Source organism: Hemitrygon akajei, chromosome 19 (genome assembly GCF_048418815.1).
Source record: "Hemitrygon akajei chromosome 19, sHemAka1.3, whole genome shotgun sequence".
In the NCBI taxonomy this organism is placed as follows: Eukaryota; Metazoa; Chordata; class Chondrichthyes; order Myliobatiformes; family Dasyatidae; genus Hemitrygon; species Hemitrygon akajei.
The window spans coordinates 20,250,667-20,271,071 of record NC_133142.1 but is presented as its reverse complement, the minus strand read 5'-3'; the positions used below and the strand labels follow the sequence as shown (position 1 = coordinate 20,271,071).

The 20,405-nt window shown below is 35.8% G+C and overlaps 1 protein-coding gene across 6 annotated transcripts in view; it reads right to left on the bottom strand.

The window, feature by feature from the left end:
• Positions 1–20,405, bottom strand: part of LOC140741801 (voltage-dependent L-type calcium channel subunit alpha-1D-like) — a 351,948-nt gene that overhangs the window by 71,350 nt on the left and 260,193 nt on the right. For 4 of the 6 annotated variants that reach the window (XM_073072200.1, XM_073072201.1, XM_073072202.1 and 1 more), the window contains 9 exons: positions 18,942–18,986; positions 18,366–18,494; positions 12,360–12,425; positions 11,939–12,030; positions 10,139–10,298; positions 8,023–8,150; positions 5,393–5,489; positions 3,901–4,003; positions 2,402–2,503 (listed from right to left, as the gene is read on the bottom strand). In XM_073072200.1, the coding sequence (XP_072928301.1) occupies positions 2,402–2,503; positions 3,901–4,003; positions 5,393–5,489; positions 8,023–8,150; positions 10,139–10,298; positions 11,939–12,030; positions 12,360–12,425; positions 18,366–18,494; positions 18,942–18,986 (922 nt within the window). The remainder of the gene's footprint in view (positions 1–2,401; positions 2,504–3,900; positions 4,004–5,392; positions 5,490–8,022; positions 8,151–10,138; positions 10,299–11,938; positions 12,031–12,359; positions 12,426–18,365; positions 18,495–18,941; positions 18,987–20,405) is intronic. The other 2 variants (XM_073072205.1, XM_073072203.1) reach the window with 1 other exon arrangement.

Below are 20,405 nucleotides of genomic sequence, written 5' to 3'. Positions count from 1 at the left end.
TTGCCCTTTCTTGAACTGCTACTACAGAGCTAGTGTCCTCATGATTTTAATTTAAACAAAATTATTACACGGAATTTATTTTATGTCAGAGAGAATAAAAACAAAACAAGCTAGAGGGACAGGGAATTCTTAACCAGGCAAAATTTAATAGTAAGTCTCACCAGCATTGTTACAATACTGGCATCTAATGGCAACATGGAGTCCTGAAAAAGGGTCTCGGTCCGAAACATCAACTGTTTATTCATTTCCATAGACGCTGCCTGACCTGATGAGTTCCTCCAGCATTCTGTATGTGAAGTCTCACTATGTGTCTTTTTGTCATTATCTAATGTGATGATGCCCCAATTAAGTTGCAATGACAACAAAACTCCGCTTTTATCTTTCCACCACAGGCCCAATAGTCAATCATGATGCACGTTGCAGGCACAATTAGAAATTAATATCAGAGGATGGTTTGTAAAAACCATCCAATATACATTAAATTTCACATAATTTTAATTTGGCTTACTTTATTAGAAGTAGGCAGTATAGCTTTTAGAATACTTCCATCAAAGATATGTTAGTTTTTCATAAGTCAGAAGTACTATTGGATGAAAGTGATAAATTCTCAGTTACACTGAGGAATCTCGTCCTCTAGGAGTGGATCTTGAGAAGTTATGTGCCACATTCCAAATATTAGAACAGTTTGAGATATTTATGCAGCATTGATGAAATTCAGTTTGAAGTGCAAAAGTTAATTCCCTCACTTTTGGGTGATGTAAAAATAAGGGCATTTAGTGTCACACACAAAACGCTGGAGGAACTCAGCAAGTCAGGCAACATCCATGGAAATCAACAAACACTGATATTCTGGCTGAGACCCTTCTTCAGGACTGGAAAGGAAAGGGGAAAGAGAGCAGAATAGAAATGGTGGTGGAGGGGAAGGAAAGGAGGATAGCTAGAGGTGATAGGGGAAACCGTGCAAGTGGAAATGGAAAAGAGTGGAGAGGATGGAATCTGATTGGAGAAGAGAGTGGACCATAGGAAAAAGGGGAGGAGAGGCACAAAGGGGAGGTGACAGGAAGGTGAGAAGACTAAGAAGCCAGAGTGGGGAATAGAAGTGGGGGGGAGCGGGAGGGAGAATTTTTTTTACTGGAAGGAGAAATCGATATTTATGCCATCAGGTTGGAGGTACCCAGATGGAATAGTTTGATGCACTACAGTTCTAGTTGAAGTATTATTCATTGCAGGTCAATCAATATAATATAAAAACATTTTGTTGCTATGAGTCTACAATAGTGCTCAATTGTTTTGCACTATTCAAGTTTCTCTTATCAAATATATGACTAAAAATGTCTTGCCTTAGTTAATGTATTCTGTGTGTGCCCACTTCACAATAAATATCATTCTGATTCAAAACGTTCAAGCAAAAGCTAACCTTTCCCTTGATGAACAAAGACAAGCTTCAGACAGATAGCATAACAAATGCAATGAATTCAAGTGTAAGGCTAATAATTTGTCAATTAAAACACATTTTTGCTCATCAACCAGCATGCTTAAAAACCAGCTGTCAACCTTTTGTTGTATGTAAGCATACATCTTCAAAGCTTTGTAAAGATGAGAAGCCTCCCTATCATTCTTGATTTTCAATACATGCAGACAGGCAGAACTAGCTTTGTGGAATATTTCTGAAGCACGGGTCTCCCTTTCAAAGAAACGTTAGGGGAAACAGTTGGTAAGAGGCAACGCAAGTTCCATGCCACCAACCTAAAACAGAATTGCTTCAGAATATTCTTACAGATTGAGAGAAGAAAAGAGATGAAGCTGTGAAGAAGCTCAGGCAAAAAAAAGTTGAAATGTTATTGATCCCATGCAGTGTTACTTTCCTTCTATGCCATGCAAGCAATAAGAAATAAAACCAAAGCAAGTGGTCGCTTAATTCTTTAAAATATTAATTAATAAAAAGAAGCATTAAGCAAAATTTAAAACTAAATCAATGGAAGAGTAATGGCCAATATGATTTTTAACAGCTATGAATGATAATACTTTAAATACATGTTCATTACTTTTCTGTTTAAACTCCAGACCATATCACCAGTGCACTTACCATTTCATTTTATTAAATTATGTACTGGAGAAACAACATATTTTGTAAAATGCAGTTCAAATAAGTAATTCTAGTTTCAAATAAATAATAAGATTCGACTGCAGACTCTAGTTGATCTTCAATACAAAAACCTAAATTGAATTATAATCATAATGCACATTTCCACATAAACATAAAATCAATGAGGTCTGGCAAAGCAAAATGTTTTATACTGGATTACTTACTAACAATGAATTTAATCCTGTATTACGCAAACAAAATGATAAGTTTGTAATGCTTGGAAAAAGTAACAGTAAAGAAAATCATAGCACTAACCATCAGCTGGGGGCACCACCTGATCTAGCAACTTCATACTGGTTCGTTTCCAGATTTTTTTAATAACAGCTCTCAGCTCTTCATTAGCTTGATCGAGATTGCCTACAGCAAAAGAGAAAAAGAAACATGCAATAGAATCTGTTACATGAAGTTTTTGGAATATAGATGGTTTTATTACTAAATATATATATTGTGATTTCACGCAGAATTTATGATTTGGTGATATTTATTAAATATAGGTCAAGAAAGTCAAATACATACTTCATGCAAGCATGCACGTTTGGGCATATTAGAGTTTTCTTACTTAACAATTGCATACATGTGAATCGGTTTTCCGTATTTGATGTTGCTATCTGTGGACTTAGTTGTTTTAACAATATACTAAATAATCTGATATTCATAAATTCCAGGGACAGACTTCATGCTAATAATCTCGTGGAAGTTTAATCATTAACTTGCAACTGAGATTACATTTTTCCAAACATTGAGAAATATGTATATTTCATGTAAAGTTGGCCAATATCTATCCTACATTTCTTATTTCATATTTATGATGATGCTCATAACTTAAACTTTTATTACAATGCTTCAATACTGAAGTGTCTGTCTGGCATTTCAATCACATAGGAACACCTTAGGCATGTGAAGGTTAATGACCTGGATTTTGCTGACGGTATCCCATTCCATGCATTCCCCGTGCCAAAGACTTGTCAAGTCTGGAATCATATGGTCAAACATGCTGATTATGATTGTCTAGGACCTTGAATGACGAGGCCCTGAGAGGCACATCTTTGGTCCAAAAAATTTTTCTAGGCTAAACTTTAATTCTTTGCACAGCCACCACCAATGAACAGCAAATAACCTTTACCCCAATCCTGCTTTCAGACTATGGACATTCATGTCTGGTCCTGGATTTCCCTGATATCTTTCACAATTACTGCATTGGTGCAACAAGTGATGGAAAGGCATTGGCAAGCAAAGGGTGATTCAATAGTCCTCACAAATACCCTGAGCATAGGGTACCATTTAATTTTTTAGTGGCTAGCCCATGACCAATCACTGTTGAAATTAGTAATTGCTTCCTGCAGGCAGCTTCAAAAATTATCTAAAAAAACTGTTCAGTATGAAATTGGATGTTGTCCAGGTGCATGCATAAATACTGTTTAACAACAAATGCTGTAAACCCTCTCATATGGGCAAATTCCTTCCTGCCTCACACACTCACACTATACAATTGTTTCAGGGTACAATTCCACTGAGTATGAAACAGAATAATTCATTAATACTAGTACAAGTATAGACATAACAAGAAGGAAAATATTACATTGTTCAAATATGTATTTTACTGCATAGTTTTCAATTAGACAAGCAAACCATCATGGCATGTAGAAATTTATTAAATTCAATTCTAAAATCAATTTTATGTTAATACAAAGTATCAAAAAGTTAAAGTTAACTGTGGCTTAACCAGATTGAACTCCAGATCTGTAAGAACATACCTTCTGTTTTGATTTTTAAAGCTGTTCTCACCAAGGCAAAAAGGGTCGCATTGAACATTACAGTTCCATCACTATTCAGGGGCATGTTCATGGCAACCAATCTCTGAAATTAGAAAAAAATAAAGATTTAGTTGTATATTATAAAAACTGCAGTAGTTTTGTTTGGATGAAAATTTTGACAAAAATTAGTTTCAGCTGTTGAATTGAATTGCTGGGTTTAAAAGCCTGATACAAATTTTCAAATAATCCTTTAGTTTTTACAGAATCAGCAGAAAATGAAGTGGCTAATTCTTAACAAGCTGAATTATTAGCTCCAACTATTTTGAGATTCTCATTAATGTTGTCGGAGAGGAAATATTCATTTACCAGATTCTCATTTCATTCCCCCCACATTCCTATCAACAATCCTCACATTCTACTACTCCCCTACCCATAAGGGGCAAATTAGAGCAGCCAATTAATCTTTAAACCTGTACACCTATGGGATTTAGGAGCACCTGGAGAAAACCCATCACGCAAACTCCACACCAACTGTACTACTGGCTCACACTGAACTGAGGTTACCAGATCCACATGATTATTACAACACATTCCAGACTGCAAAAGTTGATAGATAAAGATACTATGAGATTTTCTTTGGTCTCAATTAAAAAAAAACACTGAATGTGCAGAGTAAATTCAAAGCATCTGAAATTTAAAAGTATAACCAGCATTTTTGAGCAGTGTATAATCAATTCAAACCACCCCACAGTACTACTATAGTAGTACTACATAGTATTACTATAGCAGTGCTACAGAGTACTACTCCAGTCCTAATGAAGGGACTCAGCTTAAAACGTCAACTGTTTACTCTTTTACATAGATGCTGCCTGGCTTGCTGAGTTCTTCCAGCATTTTGTGTGTGTTGCTTGGATCTTCAGCATCTGCACACTTTCTCATGTTTGTAGCACTACTACAATTTTTGAGTATTGTAACTGGGAAGTATAATTTTTACGCCAGAAGTATTAATTGTAGTAACGTACAATTGCAAAGAACACACTCATCTCATTATTCTCAGGTACCATAATCCTCCGTCAAAATGCACAGTTTTTAAAAGTGTTTTATGAGTTTTCACTGGCCATTTCCATTAACATTAATTGTGAACAGATGATTTGATGCTGACTATTTAAGTGGAGCAACCAGTTCAACATGACACTACCATTAGGTGAAATGTTAAGTATCATTACAAACATAACTTGTCTCATTAGCAAACAATGTCTTCAGAACAGGGTTACAAGCAGATCATCATTATTACTAAATAATTAAACATCTAGATTTATATAAAAACAGAAAATGTTCAAAACATCCATTTGGTCAGGCAGCATCTGTAGACAAAGATATAATGTTAATCATTTATTTTTCTACAGATATTGCCTGATTTGCAGAATGTACATGACATTTTCTGTTCTTTGCTAGTTTTCAGCAACTGTTTCTGTTTTCTATTTGGCCTTACCTTGCATGCAACTCGATGTGGACAAAGCTTTCCAAAGCCCAATGGTGGCTGAATACGTCGAAGTAGTGTAACCACATCAAGATGTTTTATTCTTCCTCTGTGAAATATTGATTTCAAACTTGAGCAAACTGGCAGTCATGCCAATAGAATAAAAAAACTATCATACATTAATTGTCCCTCAATTATCTGATTTAAATTATAACCTTTCACCCTAAACGGCTAAACTTAGTGCAGAAAAACACCAAAGAATTGAGTCTGAAATTATGTTAACTAAACTTCCAAAGAACTACAAGAAATATTGTTGATAGCTGGACCACTGAAAATTCTGAGAAATAACACACAATTCTGTGAATTTGTAGCCTTGTGCCCCAATACCATAACAACCTTGTAATATCAAATAAACAATCATTGACTTTTTAAATTAATATTTGTAAAATATTACAAGGCTTGAGCAGAAGTTTAGCTAGGAAGTTAAGTTACTGCATATTGTGTTCATAATTCATGCAGTTTCCTGTATTTCTATTAAATATGATCAGGACCTTTTGTATCATAATTATCTGAAGGGATGTTGAAGGAATGTCTGGTCATTTTAAACATTATTTATCTGAAACAGCAATCCTGTTTCCCCTTCACAGATAATAATCTGCCGAATAGCTAGAGTATGTCTTTATTTCAGATGCACAGCATCTTCTATACTTTGAGATTTAATTACTGTACAGTTATGAAATTGGTGGAAACAAAAGGTATTAGGATTTGTTCACAAAGTCAGAATTCTTTGGGAAGAATAGGAACGGGGTGCCAATGATCTGTATGAGGGAGATAATGGCAAACACCTGCCAAACTAACGTGAGGTGCTGACCTGAGGGGAGCTTAAAAGTTTACCAAATTTCTTGAGTCAAGTGTTAGTTTTAACCATAAGAGCCAATGAAATTAAGTTGAATCTATCAAAAGTCATACATGGACATGGATTAAGAGGTCTTCATCTGTCAATAAAAGACGAAGATTCATACAGGCTTATGACCACACAAGTAAAGAGCAGACTGGGAATGTCACATACGTCTGAGAGGCCAGAGAGACCAGGAGTTACTTTCCATCTACTGCTTGTTATTGTGTAGAATTTTATAATTGACATTTTTATATATAAACTGCCGATTATAGTGTCACAGACTCCATTCTCCATTTTGTCATGTCCTAGAAATGTTCAATTCTTACAACATCAATATATGTTTTTAGGAGTCTTCATGAATTATCAAAAACAAGTGAACATAATTAATTTGAAGAATCAGCCACCTAGAATTAAGTTGCCACTCATTCTTTCAGAATTGTTATTACTGCACCATTACATTCAGATTTGAATTTACATAGAAACTGGATCTTGGACGATACTAAGTAAAACAAAATGTGAAGAAACAGCAATCTGGTATTGAAAAGATGCAAGCACAGAAATTCCAGGGTATCCAAATACAGGCTACACGGGGGAAGGGCAAGTTTATTATAACAATGGGATTAGCTCTCCTGTCCTTCCTAACTTCATAATCAGATATTAGCTTTCGATAGCAGGGATCATCTTTAAAAACCATCCTTAGACTTGAAGTGGATCTTGTTTTCCAGAGTCTAGATTTTCCCCTCTGGGCAATCTAATATTGTAGAAGAGGTTTTTACATAGGTGGTGGGCCTTAGTGAATCTGCAAGTGTCCCAATGCTACATTTGAGTGCGGGCCCTAAATTATTTTCCAAGCCAAAACATGACTGAATTTCTGGCATACCAAGAAAAGCACTTCTTACCCACCTCACACGGGAGAATGCTGCATTGCTCTACCTTTACATTTCAGCTAACATGCATAATACAAACAATAAAACTAAAAAGATGTTGCTCAATGATTCCTATTCTTGGAAACATTGTAAAATCATAGTAGGGTATCCAACTCATTGAAGTACAACAGCAGTCTGGCACCACTAGTAAATATCTGGAAGTGATGTTCAGAAAAAAAACATTATATCAAAGCTGAGCATACAACTACTTTAATACATCTTCTTGTTCACAATTTATTTTCTCTGCATTTATTGAAAAAAATTATTTTTTAGAGAGCATTCTTAGCAAGACTGACAACCTGAGCTGCCCTGGGCTAGTGGTGATGTGCCTTCTACTTGAATGGCTGCAGTTCTTAATAGATGTTAAATAAAATCAGTTGTTGAAAGAGTACCGTAGATTCTTAGTTTTTTTGATGTGGCAAACTACTGCAAAACTTCCTGATAATTTTCTGTGATGCAATTGTTTCAATTGATTCTGCAATAATACAACCAGTGCATCCATCATGCCTCAAAAGTGAAATTATTATACTTGACTATAAATTTTGAAATTTCAATTTGAAAATAATGAAGGGCAATTTTATGAAGCTGTACTTCCAGTACAAGACTTTGCATACTTTAAATTGGAACTTAAGCAAGTTACCTTAATTTTCTTATAATAAATGGATGGGCAAAATGTGAGCAAATACCTGTACCAGAATTCACTATTTGTTATATACTTACATTGCTTTAATTTATATACAATCAATTAAACAGGCAGCTATGTATATGGTTACACAATTTCATAGGATATGTGGTGGAAATGAATAAAATGTACTTACTTTGCCTCTGGATCATACTCAGACCATATTCTCTTAAATTCTTCCAAATGATGAGGACCCAGAATGGACCAGTCACGTGTCAAATAATCAAAGTTGTCCATGATGACAGCCACAAATAAGTTTATAATCTGAAATACAGAGGCAGAATTATATTTCCTCTATCTGTGAATATTTCAATCTAGTTAATAATAGACCAATGAATTCCATATACAAGTGCAATATTAACAGCACAGTTTTTCCTGATTGTGACATTGTAAACATGCTGTTTCCAGGGAAAATAACAAATCCATTGTCTTTTTTTTTATATAATCCTGCTACAGCATGGATTTTCACTTCAGCTTCAGCAGTTAAGTAGGTGGAAATGGAGCAAAAATTTTCTTTGAATATCACCTATCTCATATTTCAGGAATCAAGGTTATAATGAAAAGTAGCACAAGGTTACAGCACATTGCATTTTACTAAATAGTGCCACCAAGAGGAAGCACAACTAAACACACAACATTCTGTACTTTGGTATTAAAATCCTAATTGCATTATACATCATGAATATGAATAATCTGGAAGAATGAAAGCACTGTTAATAAGATTCATGAGGAAAGGACGTCAGAACACAGAACATATTTAAGCTTGGCCAGGTTCACAATCTGAAAGTAAATATATTACAGCTTTTCAAATGCATTTCCCAGCAGATTCAGGTGATGCTCTGTCCACAGCCTCTTCATTGTTTCCACACCTTGATGGACCTTGGGACAATCCACCAAGCAGCCAGACTTATTTGCATGGATGAACCACAAGAAACAGTTCTGAACTCCACATGAAGTAAGTATCTTCCACTTATCAACTTGCATCAGCATTCATAAGGTATGATAGATGTCTGCTAACAAATTATTGATTTTATATGGGTAGGGTGGCAACCTCGCCTACACATGTAACAGAACTCAACAGAGTTCCTAACACTCAAGGTGAACTTGGCGTATCAGCAAGAAAGTCTCATAGGGTCCACAAGCATCCTTGTAATCATTACAAGGCTTTCCTAATACTGCAGCATCTAGTGTTTTTCAGAAGGATTGAAGTATTTGTGTTGGTGAGAAATGTAGAGGAGAAACAGAAATCTTCTGGAAACAGCATTAAGCATAATGCAGAAGCCTTAAAAATGTAAGAATTTTGAGTTAGGATAATTAGCAAAAACAATCTGAAGTACTTTGAAAATAAATAAAATCACTTAAAATGCCTTACAATAATAATGACATTTTAAGTATATAGCAAAAAGGAGAAAACATTTGGACTACAAATTTAATTGCCTTATTATCATATTCAGCATGTACAGACAGGCACTCAGTCAGAACGGAGGGAATACAGCCACATAATTCTTTGCAAGTAGCAGCACAAGATCGTAAAGAGCTTTTGGCACATTGGTCTTCATAAATCAAACTATTGAGTACAGGAGTTGCGATATTATGTTGAAATTGTATAAGACTTTAGTAGGTTTGGTGAGATTACATCATGGGTGAACGGTGAAATATTTAAGCGGAACCTGAGGGGGAGCTTTTTCACTCAGTTGTGAGAGGGTAGAATGAGCAACCAGTTCAACATTAAGAAAAATACGTATAGGCACATGGATGGGAGGGGGGTATAGAGGGCTATGGTCTGTGTGTAGATCAATGGGGCTAAACAGATTAATAATTCAGCACAGAGGGCTTGGTTCTGTGCTGTAGTGTTCTATAATTCTATATGATTAATAGTGAATGAAGGCAGGCTTATTAAAGGCAATTGACTACATTTAAGCTCATTCAAGTGCTATCACGCTATTTATTGAACTGTTAGGAAGAAACATCAATGTTGCATGATTTTCTATCCCTACTGATACTGATGTCAATGTTAATGCCTCTACCACTGCACAAGAATAATTGCTTGAATACAAACCAAAGAATGAACCTCACTCCCCTTGATCTTTATTGTTCAGCACCTTGGCTGGCTCAGTGTGGTTGCTGAGCTGTTTGCAGATGCAACTTTTCCTCTTTGTATCAAAAATAATGTAAAACTTAGTTCAAGGAAGATTCAGGTAAAGTTGCTCAGCTAGCAAAATTGAAGAGAGCACATTTTGAAAGCCACATACCAGAAAGGCGCACAGCATGTAAAATGTGATGAAATATACAATAGCAAAGTTGCTACCACATGTATACTCTTCTCCTGGGGCATAATCTGACTCTGGGTCACAGAGTTTTCCAGGCATACATGCCAACATTATTTCTTGCCAGGCTTCACCAGTGGCACACCTGTGGAAAAAGTAGTATATTATAAGAAAAGACTTAATATTAGCCTTTAATTTGTTTGGTACAAGACACATCAAGGCTAAGTTCCATTTTTCACTCTCTGGGAGTTACCTAACAAAATAATGTGGATCATGCCCAGTTTTTATCCAACTAAATCCCTTAAACATAGAAGTAATGCTGGGCTTTTAAGTTCTCTGCAAATCTTCTTTGATTTGATTTTTTCTTTCACTCTTGAACTCTGCTATGGCTATAGATTTGTAATGCAACTGATACTGAATTGTACAGTACAATAGGAGTAAACTCGGACAGTCCAACTTTTTGCCCATCGCTAATTTTTTGATCATGAAGTCAATGGTTATTTCTTCCTTGCCTTCTGACTCCTGTATTAATTGTACTGTGCAGGATTCTTTTGGATAATACACGTTTCTAAACTTTAAAGTTTTTACCCAATTTCCTAAATCTGAAGGACAATTATAAGATGCACATTCACTTTATCAACTGAACCAAATTTGCTATGTTAACCTTTAAGACTCCCATATTTTTCAAACATATTTCAAACTTCGCTGTTTTAACCTCCTCAAGCTCTGCAGCCCTCCCAAACACCTTCGTAATCCTGGCAACTGAACATTTAATATGTACAGCAGATGTAACATTAATGACTGTTAAAATGGGATTCTGAATTAAAGCTACTTTACTAATTGCATCATACTACAGTGCATTGCACAAAGACAGCTGCCATTTCTCAATTTATTAGGGGGATGCATTCATGGAAAATATTCTATTCAAACAAAATTTGTATAGTGAAAAGTTAGGGTGAAATACATTTGGAAAAAATTGCATTCCTGTGTGAAGATGAGGGTGCTAAATTAAAAACTGGTAAATTAGTTTATTTCTGACACATGTACCTAAGTAGAGTGAAATACTTGTCTCACATATCATCCATACAGATCAATTCATTACAACGGTGCATTGAGGTAGTACAAAGTTAAATAAGAGTGAAAATGAAGTGTTACGATACAGAGAAAGTGCAGTGCAGGTAGACTGTAAGGTGCAAGATCACAGTGAGATCAAAAGTCCATCTTATCGTATAAGGGAAAGATTCAATAGTCTTATTGCTGTGGAGTCTGGTGGTAGGTGCTTTCATACCTCCTGACCAATGGGAGAGGATAGAAGAAAGAATGTCTGGGTTGAGTGGGATATTTGATTTTACTGAGGCAGCAAAAAAGTGTGTTGTTATAGGAAAAAATAGCTCTACACAAGACTTATCCTCTGAAGAGTCAATTATCTAACAGCCACAATTCAAAGATTAAATGTTTGATGATATAGAGGTAAAACATTAACTTTGGCTACTTGTTTGTATATTGTCCAGACAAGGGAAAGGCGATTGGTTTCTTTTTGAAATAACATTAATGAAAGAGATAGGATTGTTAAATATAGGTTCATGAACTTTAGACTCCAGATTCATCTAAACCAACCAGACTGAACTGTCCAGTTGCCAAGCTGAGTTTTTCTCCAGTCTTCTGCATTACTAACTCAGTAAATAACTAAGGTGTAACAAACAAAAAATGTAATTGCATTTACATTTTTGTAAATACAACCAGTAATTGCAGAAGTATAATAATATAAATGATATATTTTTTTACCTGAATAAAAGCAGAACAGACTGAAAAAAAGTCTGAAAGTTGTTATTTCTATTTATCTGTGTATGGTCTTGCAAGGCAACTTTGCCAAAAGTCTGAAAAAGAAAGTAATATTCTTCAGATCCATTAAGTACATGTAGGTTTTTTGCCTTACTGTGAAACACTTATATTCTGCTGTTCATTAAAATCTTGGTAAATAAGCTTATTTTTAGAGAATCTGCAATAAAAGGCATACATTATAAATTATCGATTTATAGTAGATGAATGTAACACCAAAAGTATTTACAAACTTCAAAGAAAATTAAGCTGTGTTACCATTTCCAGTAGACATACAGTGAATTAATAATGAACCATAGAATCAAAACCACTTCTTAAAATATTACATTTATATCAATAATGTGTTGGACATAATCACACTAGTTACCTGCATGCCAATTACAGCATAGATGAAAAACAGCATGGCTATCAGAAGAGCAACGTATGGAAGGGCCTGAGAAGGAAGAAAAGCTTTACTAGTAAAACAGAAGCAAAAGCTGGAAAATGTGATATTAAATAACAATGTTGAAAACACTCAGGTCCAGCAACACTTGTGAAGTTTCTTTAACAAATCCACGTCCTCTTATCTGGAAAATGTAAGTTCTGATGAAAAGTCATCAACCTGAAATGTTAACTGTATCTCTCTTCAAAGATCCTTTCCTGATTTTGTGAATTGAGGCTGGATTAAATTTATAGTTTTGTTAAAATATTGGTAATACTCTGAATCACAATCACACAGAAGTTGAATTAATGTAGACTGCTAGGAGACTATCAGTCCTGGACAGACTTCCACTCTTCCTTAACAGTTCTGAAAATGATTTTTTTGTTAAGTGCCAATTCCCTTTTAAAATCCGGAATGTTTCTGCCCATCCTTGCAAGTTCTGAAATTCAGATTTTAATGCCTCTTTACTTTTTTGGAATATCTTAAATCCTGGAACATTAATTACTTGATCCAGGATTTCCTCACCATCTTAATCTCAGACAGCCCATTATTGTTGTATTTACACAAATACATTTTCAATCTATTTAGGATGCCTTGAAGTCTCTCTTAGCCTCCTTCTATCTAATACTACTATGCTGATCTTCTTGGGCAGTCTTTCAGGAGTAAGGATGACTTCCACCCATTGTTAACTCTGAGGTGGCTGATGTGGAATTCTACAGGTGAGGCAGGAGGTTACTGACAGGTCAAGCTGCTGGTTGGTTGGTGAGGTTGTGCAAATATTCTGCTGTTTATTCAAGGGCTGTACATATCCCAAACAATGGCTTTAAGGTTCTCAATACCTTCCTAAATGCTCCTTCAAACTTTGAGTCTTCATGGGCCACAGATTTCCAGTGGAAATGTTGCACTTCTCCAAATAAGCTTTTGATATTTTTTTCATTGTCAGCCTTGTAATCTTCTCCTCGGGGCTTGGAGTACTGTCCGCTTCAGCACTCTTGTGCCAGGAATGCAAACAATGTGTACTGCCCAATGTAGTCAACTGAAAATAACTAGAGCCTCAATACTGGGGGTAATGGATGAATCACATTGGTACACTCGATTTAAGGATGTAGCAGAGAAAGCATTTATAGTGCTTTTCCAGAGCAATGAGATGCCTGCTGTGCTGAGTACAGGTCTCAGAAATAAACAATCTTCTCATTATTACTGACTAACCATACTCCTTTTAAACATACAGAATATCAGACATCACATCACAGGAAAAGGCCTACAATATCTGCACTGAACACAATGCCAAAGTAAACTTAATCTCTTCTGCTTGCACGTGATCCATATCTGTCCATTCCCTGCATAATAATGTGCCTATTTAAAAGCTTCTGAAACACTATTATCATATCTACTTCCTCCACCACCTTTGGAGGTCAATTCCAGGCACCTACTAATCTGTGTTAAAAAAAACTTGTCCCACGCAGCCTTTTTAAACATCCTCCCTCTCATCTTACACGCAGGTCTTTCAGTATTTCACACTGGCCAACTGTTTTTCCTATTTTCTGTTTCTATATACTGGTGCCTGTTCCTTGCCAATTTTAAATCCTCCTTAATCACACTAGTGAGCCACCGCACATGGTGGTCTCAGCCACGTTAAGATGCCATTTGTCCATTTCAATAAGTCTGTTCTACCCCTGGATTGGCCCTAATTTACCAAGAATCTGAAGCTTTCCCACCTACAATAATCTGCCTCACCTACTTAATTCTAATTTTGCCAGAACAAGGTATTGGGAATATTCCAGAGCTTACTGTCTTCACCACTCTTCAGTTCCCTTTATTATTGATTCTAACATGAAGCATAATGTAGTGCTCTGCTCTTAGTTCCCAACCATCCCAAGAATGTCCTGCATCTATCAGTGATGCCGTTTACACTGGCACCAGGAAAGTAGTTACAAATATACCTGTCTGACCCCATTTCTAGGATCTCTAACCTTCTTTGTGCACTCCTCCTCCAACTCTAATTCATGCTTCCATTGTCCAAACATGCCACATCTTGAGCAGCACTCCTTCACAGTGTTATCACCTCCAGGCAATCTCTAATAGTGAGTATCATTTTAGGAAAGATATTTTTACAGAGGTTTCTTGCACTTCCTGCTCTTTCAGATGGTTTTCCATTTACTGCCCTGGTCTCTGAGAATCAATGGCAGACAACTCATGAAACATATAGTCCTAAAATCTCTCATCTTGGGCTCTGCTGAGACTCCAGCTTCCCACATGCTGAAAGCAGTAGTTCTCAGCAGTCCTAAGAATCCTCCATTCAACTTTACAAAACATAATTAACTTGTTACCCCAATCAAATCATACTTACATTTTTTTTCTCTTCCCAACTTCAGTTGGAAAGCTGCATTACTTCCCACTTAGACATACTGACCCAGTTCCTGAGTTAATCATTGATCAAATCTGGCATCAATTTGTAAAATGCTTTTAGTATACTCTCTGCTAATTTAGCCCTCTGTATTTCAAATACCCATCTCATCAAACCCCACCCCACCCCCACTTAACAAATTCCACTGTACTCTATACTGAGGACATATGCACTCTGCATATTAGAAGAAAGTCTTGGTGCCAGCTGACAAACTACCAAGTAATCAGATCTAGAGATCACCTAATTAACTAGAAGAAGATAAGACTATAGTTATGTAAAATTCAAAATGTCACTAACTCTGAAAATGAGGTAATCTCTGTCCTTTACTACTCCCATGTCTACCAAATCTCTTCTACAGGATTAGAATCAGAATCAGATTTATTATCACTGACTTAGATGACATGAATTTGTTGCTTTGTGGCAGCAGTAACTGTATGAAGATGTAAGAATTATAAATTACTAAAATAAAGAGTGGAACTAAAAGGAATGACAAGACAGTGCTCAAGCATTTCTTAGACTGTTTGGAAATCTGATAGCGAAGGAAAGATATTGTTTCTAAAAAGGTGAATGTGTCTCTTCAGGGTTCTGTACCTCCTCCCTGATGGTAATAATGAGAAGAGGGCACATCCTGGATGCTGAGAGTCCTTCGTGATGATGCCTGCCTGAGTTATCACCTTTTGAAGGTGTCCTTGATGGTAGGTAAGGTAGAGCCCCTGATGAAGCTGGCTGAGTCTACAACCCTCTGATGGTTGCAACACCATACTAAATGGTGATGCAACCAGTAAGTATGCTCTCCGTTGTAGTGTACATCTATAGAAAGTCTTTCATGGCATACAGAATCTCTTCAAACTCTAAATGAAGTAAAGTTGCTGGTGCGCCTTTTTCATTATCACTCATCCCAGGTTATACCCTACAAGATTTTGGTGCCCAGGAATTTGCAGCTGTTCGCTATTTCCATTATTAGCCTTCACTTCCTGAAGTCCACAATCAACTCCTCGGTCTTACTGACATTGAGTGGAGTGTGAGGCAGTTGTTGTGACACAACTCAACCAGCCAAACTATCTCCCTCCAGTTAACTTCCTCATTGCCTCCTGAGATTTCACCTACAATGGTGCTATCTGCAAATTTATAGGTGGTGTTTGAGCTGTACTTAGCCACACAGTCACCACTGTTCAAGAAAGTAGAGCAGGGGGCTAAGCACACATTTCTGAGTTGTGCCTGTATTGATTATCAGAAATGTGTGTTTAGCCCACCGTGATTTCACAAAATGGGGAACAGGCAGAAGTTCCAAGTGGCCCAATACAAAATCTTATCTTTGAGGTTTGCTCACCCACTTTATTAACTATCTTACTGAGGAAAATATCATTTCCCTAATATTTCTGAGGAAGATCCTTTGATGCTCTGCTAAATTTAGATGCCCTTCAAGCTCGGATGTTCTCACCTTAAGTTTGCAGTGAGTTGTCCTGTTTTCATCTGTTACAGGAATTGAAAGGAATAGATCTCAGCTGTCCTTCCAAGATGTAAGAATCTTCCATTCTCTTCTAGAATTGTTACTCTAAATGAATTGTTACCCTATAAATCCCTTTTAAAATGTACTTTATCTTCTCAGTTTAAGTTAGATTTCTACACCTCGCTCCATCTGACCAAAGTTTCCTAAATGGAACTACCAAAACTAAAACTCGAGAGGAACTACCTATTATTCCTGCCTTGCTACAATTGTTTTTACTACTCCAAAGTTAGAAGGATTTGTATAGCTATGTTAAAGTCTATGCACTTAAAATATTACTCCTCTACCATGGGCAGAGGAATACTGGAAATAGCTTAAGGCTTAAAGTATTGCACACTTACTTTGAAAAGTTGGAATTTTCATAGAAATTTTATATATACATATTCACTTTTCAACAGCTTTCTCTTCATAATTTCCCTTTGAAAAAATCTGGATCTGTTGTCTATTATTTTGATAATTTTTTAATATTTTCAAACTAAGACAAGGATGAAGATGAAACTGTGACACAAATACAATGAGACCATTGTAAATATGAAGCATTTTTACTGGTCTTTACTATATTAATCCATCATTTTTAATTGAACCATGAATAGATAGAAAATTATTTTTCCAAATTTCCCATTTTACAGTGCATTCCAATGAGTGACATTCTACAACTGGAATTTCAAGATTCAAGATTCACAAACTTTATTGTCATTCCAACCATACATCAGCTCTGCAGGGCAGAATAAGACAGCATTTCCCAGGAGCAAGTGCAATCATAACATAACAAACGCAACAATAAATAGTAAACACAACAATAAATAGTAAAACACAACAGCCACATGTCTGTAAAAATCAAGTTATAATGCCCAGTGCAAGTTAAAAGTGTCCAAAGCAGAGTCAGGTAGAGCAGCTATTTAGCAGTCTGACTGCCTGTGGGAGGAAGCTGTTTAGTAGCCTTGTGGTTTTTGTTTTGATGCTCCTGTAACGTTTGCCTGATGGCAGAAGAACAAACAGTTTATGGAGAGGGTGTGAGGGGTCTTTAATGATGTATCGTGTCTTCTGGAGGCATTGACTCTGAAAGAGGTCTTGGACAGAAGGTAGGGAGACCCCAATAACCTTCTCTGCTCCCCTAACCACCCTCTGCAAGGTTTTTTTGTCAGCAGCACTGCAGCTGGAGTACCAGGTTGTGATGCAAAAAGTCAGCACACTCTCAACCACGCCTCTGTAGAATGTAGTTAAGATGTTAGTGGGGAGTGATGCTTGTTTAAGTTTCCTCAGAAAGTGCAATCTCTACAGGGCCCATTTCACAATCCCAGTGGTGTTCCTGGACCAGGATTTTTCCACACAAATCCATAAAATTTTTCAACTCTGCAGATACTCTATCTATTAATAAATTATTTGTTTGCCAGTCTAATAGTGGACTGCTAACTCAAATTAATTTAAGTCCCACCCTTCTCCATTTTAAATGGCTACCATGACATTTCTCCATGAAAATGCAAGTTAATGATACTGTACTTCATGGACTTGCATGTAGCTAATGGCATTTAGTGATGGGCAATAAATGGTGGCCATGAACCTAAAGATTTAAAAAAGTACAATTCCAGCAAAGCCATTTGTAATTAGTTCAGCCCCTTGTTATACTTGCATCCTGTCTACTTGGGTAAATTAATTGTTGTGCCATATCTTAATTGTCTAATTTAGTAAGGCTGTATCTCAGAAATTAAGTTCATTCACAAATATAGCATTATCAGAACTATGAAGTAAAAATACATGCTTTTGTGCTGCAATTTCTATAATTCTATGGTCATGAATCATTAACAAAAATAAAATGTATTTAAAAATTAGCAATGTATTCAGTAAATACAGAAATCGATTTCTAATCTCTTATCCAGATTTCATTCTTGGTCAATTGGTTCACATTTAGAAAAAATACAATAAACTCATATTAAATAAAAATATTTTAATATATCTAACATGAATTAAACTTAATGCAAAGGTTAACATTAATTGTTTTTTATTCAATGTACACCCAAGAGTGAATGAAAGTGGTTACCTGGAAGGATTTAACAAATGTCCACAACAATGTACGTATCCCTTCACCACGACTCAGTAATTTGACTAAGCGCATTACACGGAAGAGACGGAAGAAAGTAATGGAAATTCTGGAATTTTCCTCAGAATTCTATAAAGGGAATTGTACACGAAATTAGTTCATAAGAAGAAATGAACAAATGCATTAAATGAATTTTAAGAACACAGAGAGCACAATAAGAAAGGTAATCACAAAACACTCCAAGATGTTTCCTCAATCACTTCAACACTTAGCTGCATGTTCTGCAGAAGTAGTGTGTGATCTGAAAGACTACTTGCTACAAAAGTGTAAATTTTCAGAAAATTGATGTCACCTGCCAAGAACATTTCTTTTTAATTAAGCTTAAATTTTTCAATTAGGTCAACATAATTCTGAAAATTTATTATATAGAGTCACATATTGTCAAAAGGTAATTAACATTAGTAACTCAAAGACAAAGTTAGGAACAAATATTCAATTGAAATTAATCACAAGATATTCACAAGAAAGAAAACATTCATGCAAGGTAAACACAGGGGAACATTATTTGTATCTTACCCCAGGTACCCCTGTAGGGGAGCTCTCAGTTGTCTTTGAAAAAGGCTTTAGAAATGAATATTTAAATTAATAATTAAATAAATGAATAACTTAAATATAAGTAGAAGCAATGCGATTTAAAAATAACTTATCTAAATTAAATATTGGGACCATTGTTTCATGTAGTGAAAAGTAAGCAACTGACCAGGGGCACACTCAGTCTGCTACTTGATAGCTGTACTGGCTGGTGGAATCATTTCAACCAAACTCATTTGTGCCAGCTGATGGACAGCTGGAAAGAGCTGGATGTCTCCAGGGCTGTGCGACATCAAACAGCCTGATTGGCCTTTATGCTGGAGACAGTTCCTATGAATCAGGTTGGGATTTGTAGAGTCCTCCAGTTCCTCTCAGAATCTCAAAAGTGAAAGTGAACTCTTATTTGGCCTGATGTCTTCAGTCACCTCACCAACTGATGCAGGTCACTGGCTCAGGTGGCAAAGTAAAATTGAATGCATGATTTGCTAAAAATGTACAAGTTAAAAACTACTCTTGATGGTGTAAAATTTCAAAACACATGAAAAATGAACGTATTTTATAAAATGTAATTCAGCTCATGCTTTTTGACCATTTAGTGAATTGGATTTTACTTAAATTTCCATAGTTAGTAAATAATTTTTAAAATTATAAAAGGGGTTAAAAGCAATATCAGTTTAAAACAAGAGAGCAAGAGCTATGGGCCAAATGTCTACTTTAAATCTCTAACAAAGAATTAGCCATACCTAATTTGAATTTGCTACACCTAAGGGCCTGAGAAAAACAACTGCACATAGGAAGAACTTTTGGTGCCATAAATACTAGATTCTTTTTATCTTGTATTTGTATCACAAATTTCGATACAAATTCCTATTCTTTTGCAGAGTAAACAATGTGAATCCTGTCATCTCACTCAAAACTGAATTTAATATAGACTCTGGAATTTCTATTTATTCAATCTTGAGAATATCCTAGCTTGTCAAAGTATTTGCAAGCAAAAAGTTCAAGGTCATCTCAAGCATTTCTTCAATGGAACTAAGTTTCGTATGGAGAGCATAATGCACATGCATTACAATGTATACATGTTTAATGCAAAATGGTAGAGATGAATTTCTACTCTGGGGTACTTGTAACATGTCAAGCACACTTTTTTGTTTCGTGTAATACCAGAAAGAAGCAGAATGAAGCTCAGTTCTTCAGCACAGAGTTTACACCCAGTGTTGAAACAGCAGAAGCTATTGTATTAGTGGTGGGTATTTTGATTCCCACAGAAAATGCTTTGGAATTTTAAAAAATGCTAATTTAGTGTTAACTGATCAAGATATTCCAAATCCATAGTGTTTTACCACCATTGAAGGTTTTCATTAAAACAGCCCAAGGTTTGTTCAATTCAAAACCAACTCCAAGTGATCAAATAATAACATCCAAATCAATTTTTGTTGTTTCACATTT